This window comes from Callionymus lyra, chromosome 11 (genome assembly GCF_982586985.1).
Source record: "Callionymus lyra chromosome 11, fCalLyr1.hap1.1, whole genome shotgun sequence".
Classification (NCBI taxonomy): Eukaryota; Metazoa; Chordata; class Actinopteri; order Syngnathiformes; family Callionymidae; genus Callionymus; species Callionymus lyra.
The window spans coordinates 8,189,301-8,194,787 of record NC_141828.1 but is presented as its reverse complement, the minus strand read 5'-3'; the positions used below and the strand labels follow the sequence as shown (position 1 = coordinate 8,194,787).

At 42.9% G+C, this 5,487-nt stretch overlaps 1 protein-coding gene across 1 annotated transcript in view; it reads left to right on the top strand.

Moving 5' to 3' along the window:
* Positions 1-3,689, top strand: part of ogfrl1 (opioid growth factor receptor-like 1) — an 8,952-nt gene extending 5,263 nt beyond the window's left edge. Inside the window, exon 7 of the mRNA XM_087803077.1 lies at positions 1,631-3,689. Coding sequence (XP_087659203.1) covers positions 1,631-2,045 — 415 coding nt within the window. The 3' untranslated portion in view covers positions 2,046-3,689. The remainder of the gene's footprint in view (positions 1-1,630) is intronic.
* The last annotated feature ends 1,798 nt before the right edge of the window (positions 3,690-5,487 follow it).

Genomic DNA, 5,487 nt, shown 5'->3' with positions numbered 1-5,487 from the left:
AACAGACATACACTGAGCTTACAATAAACTGCACAAACACACACACCAACATACCAACACACAGTCACACATGGTCACACAATAACCTGCACAAACACACACACCAACATACTTCATGCTACAAACATTCCCGCAAACACACACAGACACAAAAACACACATAGACATACACAGAGTCACACAATAACCTGCACAAAAACGCACACAGACATGCACAGTCAAACAATAACCTGCACAAAAACACACATCAAAATACCCGCAAACACACACAGACACAAAAAACGCACACAGACATACACAGAGTCAAACAATAACCTGCACAAAAACGCACACAGACATACACAGAGTCACACAATAACCTGCACAAAAACGCACACAGACATACACAGAGTCAAACAATAACCTGCACAAAAACGCACACAGACATACACAGAGTCAAACAATAACCTGCACAAAAACACACCAACATACCCGCAAACACACACAGACACAAAAAACGCACACAGACATACACAGAGTTACACAATAACCTGCGCAAAAACACACACCAACATACCCACACAAACATACACATAGTCACACAAAAACCTGTACAAATACACACCAACAAACAGACATGCACTGAGCTAACAATAAACTGCACAAACACACACACCAACATACCCACACACACAGTCACACATGGTCACACAATAACCTGCACAAACACACACACCAACATACCCACACACACAGTCACACATGGTCACACAATAACCTGCACAAACACACACACCAACATACCTCATGCTACAAACATTCCCGCAAACACACACAGACACAAAAACACACACAGACATACACAGAGTCAGACAATAACCTGCACAAAAACGCACACAGACATACACAGAGTCACACAATAACCTGCACAAAAACGCACACAGACATACACAGAGTCACACAATAACCTGCACAAAAACGTACACAGACATACACAGAGTCACACAATAACCTGCACAAAAACGCACACAGACATACACAGTCACACAATAACCTGCACAAAAACGCACACAGACATACACAGAGTCAAACAATAACCTGCACAAAAACACACCAACATACCCGCAAACACACACAAACACAAAAAACACACACAGACATACACAGAGTTACACAATAACCTGCACAAAAACGTACACAGACATACACAGAGTCACACAATAACCTGCACAAAAACGCACACAGACATACACAGTCACACAATAACCTGCACAAAAACGCACACAGACATACACAGAGTCAAACAATAACCTGCACAAAAACACACCAACATACCCGCAAACACACACAAACACAAAAAACGCACACAGACATACACAGAGTTACACAATAACCTGCGCAAAAACACACACCAACATACCCGCAAACACACACAGACACAAAAAACGCACACAGACATACACAGAGTTACACAATAACCTGCGCAAAAACACACACCAACATACCCGCAAACACACATTGACACAAAAACACACAGAAACGTGCACGATTCAACACAGGGAAATGACTGCTGCCATCTAGTGGTGTATCTTTAACCCCTAAAAACCGCCTCAGTCGTAGGTTGTGACCCCGAACGAACATGTCTTCCCAGGTCTCAGCACAACTACCTGAGGATCACTCGGATCCTCAAGTCCCTCGGGGAGCTCGGGTACGAGGCCTTCAAGGCTCCGCTGGTGCGCCTCTTCCTGGAGGAGTCCCTGTGCCGCGGCTCCGTCCCCAACATGCAGCACAGCATCCTGGAGTACTTCGTCTACACCGTCCGCCTGCCGGCCGCCCGGCGCCGCCTGCTCCGCTTCGCCCGCAAGCACTACCGACCGGCCCACGCCTTCCTCTGGGGCCCGCCGTCCAAGGGGTCCGGGGCGGGCGGCGCCGACGCCGGCAGCAGCGGGACCCGGGCCCCGGCCCCGACCCCGGAGGAGCAGAGGAAGCTGGAGGAGAGGAGCACCTCCCCCTACGGCGTCTTCGCCTCCTCTTCGAGAGACTTCGGCGAGGTGTTCCCTCTGTGAGAGCACACGAGCGAGGGTCGACTCCAGGGTCAAAGGGCTTCTTTTGTAAATCGTTTCCCGCTAGAATGTGACGACCGATCCAACGACTCCCTCCGGCGTCATCACTCCTTCATCAGGGCCGTGAACACATGGATGCCTTACAGAGGCGGAGTGATGGCCGCCACCGACAGCAATATCTCACGCCGCTCTGTAGTTTTTGAATCAGCCATAACATAATGACCACCTGGTTTATGAGCCCCATGTCTGGGAGAGGGTTCTTGCTGCAGACCTGTCTTCTGAGGCCCCTCGACATCCTGCAGGTGTGAAATTTGCGTGATTTTCAGAGCGTTTATACTAGAAATAATGAATAGTTTCTAAACAAATGGAAAAGCTGGATAAGTGACAACAAACGGAGCTTAAATTGTCGAAATCTCAATTACTTAGTTTGCAATTTGACATGGAGTGTGTGTGTGTGTGTGTGTGTGTGTGTGTGTGTGTGTGTGTGTGTGTGTGTGTGTGTGTGTGTACAGGGGCTTTACACAGCAGGTAGTTGTCCGCCAAGTAGGGGGCTAAGAGAGCATGTACAGTAGAGCTGTGTCTCAAATCGCAAACTCGCGTACTTAAACTTAGTATTTTTTAGTGCGTTACAATTCTTAGTATGCGAAATGTAGTGCACCATGCACACTATATTGTCACTAAAACGCCCATAAAACTAAGTATGGATCGATGGACACTTTCTACCCTAAATGGCCGCCATCTTAGTGACGTTGTAAACTGAAGTAACGTCATATATATATATATATATATATATAAACTTACAGGTGTATTTTCAGCAGCAGTAGGAGGATGACACGTCTTCGGTGCTGATACCGGCGTAAATATTCCGCCAATATTTAGTTTCTTATATGTCTTGATCCAAAACCAAACGTGCTGCCAGCAGGTGGCGATAGTGTTCCTACAGCTGGTTGAAACCATCGTTAAATAGTAGTAGAAGAAGAAGCTGTCGCGTCATTTCCTGTTAGTGCGTAGCAGCAGAGTTTGATTTGAGACATATTATCTGTCGAGAATTTGCTACTAGTCAGTATGTACTAGTGCACTAAGAGAAGTGTTTGATTTGAGACACAGCACAGGGGTCTACAAAGTAAGGGCTTCAGAGAGCAGGTGGGCCTGAGACTGGTCTGCAGCCGGGCCGTTTGTATTCCTGGTGCAGTGGTCAGTAGCTATTGGAGTTGGATTGAGGAATCTGGATAATAATAATGAAGGCTGACCCACATCCGCAGGTTCTGGAGCTGGTTCACAGAAACGTTTTAGACGTTAGCCTGCTAGCTAAAGTTGGCTAGTGGTTTTGGTGTATTTTCTTCCAAGTGTATGCAGCGGTCAGTAGCTATTGAAGTTGGATCGTAGCGTCCACGAGCTCAATCCAACTGACGGATGAGCAATAAAGTCGGCCGCAGTGGTCAGTGGCTACTGCAGGTGGATTTCTGGCTCCTTGTTAAATAATGTGGTTTGAGATCTCAAATCGATTTTTGTGTATATTTGGGAGTAAACGGTAAAAGTCACAATTTATATATATTTAGTGAAGCCTCGACTAGTGAGGCGCTCAACTGGGAGGAGGCCCCGGGGCAGAGCGACTTCAGCTGAACTCAGATTCAAAATAGATAAATGTGTTTATAATCCAACAGCCAACGTATATTTGATTATAACCACCTGGCTGACATGTGAAAGTATATACACTGAATATCATTCTAGAGCAACTTTTTGTCATGTTTTTTTCTGTCATGAAACATGTTTTTGAAAAGTTTCACCGAAACTAACCTGAGCCAACGGATCTTTCTCCGAACCTTCTGTTCGTGACATCAGATGTGAGTGGAATACTCAAGTGCCTGTTTTTATATTTCCTGTGTTCCGTTCTTGTACAGCAGTTTTGTACCGACGCGCTCGTCAGTTCGCTGTAGAACTAGCAGGAAATACTTGAATACACCGGGAATAGTAAACATCATGTGATCAAGCCAACACTGACTCTTTGGTTTCTCTTCAGTTTCATCCTGAGAGAGAAGTGAGTACTACAGAAACAAGTATCTGAAGTAGAAGAAGGAGGAGGAAGGCGAGATGAAAATAGTTAAGTTTCAATCAAGGGGTAATGAAACCAGATGAAGGAGGCGAAGAAGGGAGTGCAGGTACGATAGATGGTTGAAAAGTAAACATCACAGGGGTTTGTTTTAGCGCTGAATATGAAATATGAAATATTAAACATTTAATTTGGAATAACCAAAAAGATGGCTTTAGATATTTGAAATAAACTTTACTCCAATAATTTAAAAGGTTTTCACAAAAAAAAAGTTTTAAAATGTATACCAGTGATGGTCTGATGAAGCTTCATGAAACAGCGTCATTATCTCCAGTCCACTAGATGAAGTCTCTGCACTATTTTCCTTCGTTTTGAACAACTGTTCTAATACAACATAATTTTTAAACTGATGGCGCCACCTACTGACCTCTAAACAACATGACACTGTTTCATGAAGCTTCATCAACACATCACTAGATGTAATACATGGAAATATGTTTCAAAACTACTTTGTGAAATACGATGTATGGAATAAGAAAGAGTAAGTAAGTAGTTAAATCAGGAAAATAATCATTCAAAAAATAAGTTTTATTTTATTCAGATTTTAATAACATTACGTCTTTTTTTTAAAAATATAATCAAATACATTTAATTGAATTAGAGAACTGAAATAATTGTATGTCTAATTTTCTAACGCTTTGAATAATAATTATTAATTCAATTTGCTATTAAAAAGAAAAAGTCTGTTAAGATAAGACAAACTTTTCTTACACTGTGGGGAAAAGCTACTTAAAAAATAATGCAATAAAATGGCAACGATCTTCCTTAAACCTTGTCATATCTCAGGCTCGACCTCCATGGATCCAGAAATACATATGCAGTGGTGGAGATCGTTGACTTTGACCCTGAGACAACACAAGGGATACCACAAACACATTCGTTAAAGGGTTAAAGTAGTTTGAAGTAACGAGGAAGATGTTTTGAAAAAATATCATCGCAGTTCTCGGACTTAGAAACATTTGACTAATTTAAAGAGAAATGATGACGCAACTTGTTTCAACCGAAACTTTGAGTTTCGAGCTCCGACCTGCTTCCGCTTTTGAAGGCACAAAATAGGAAGTGGGTGCAATTGTTGGCAGTGAAACCAGAGCCCAACAATGACAAACAGAGGTCATAATGTTTCGGTCAGACCCGAAACTCGGTCAGAAATTACTAGAAATATATTGTAAACATCCACTTAACTCAGATTCATTTTCGTTTACTATATATATATGATGTGGTTTTTGTCCACATTTTCAATAGTTTTGTTTCATTGTGCGCGTGAACGTGTGTCTGTTATTCGTGCGTTTGTCATGTTCGTCCGTTTGGTGCATTTAGGTTCAAGAATAACGTCAA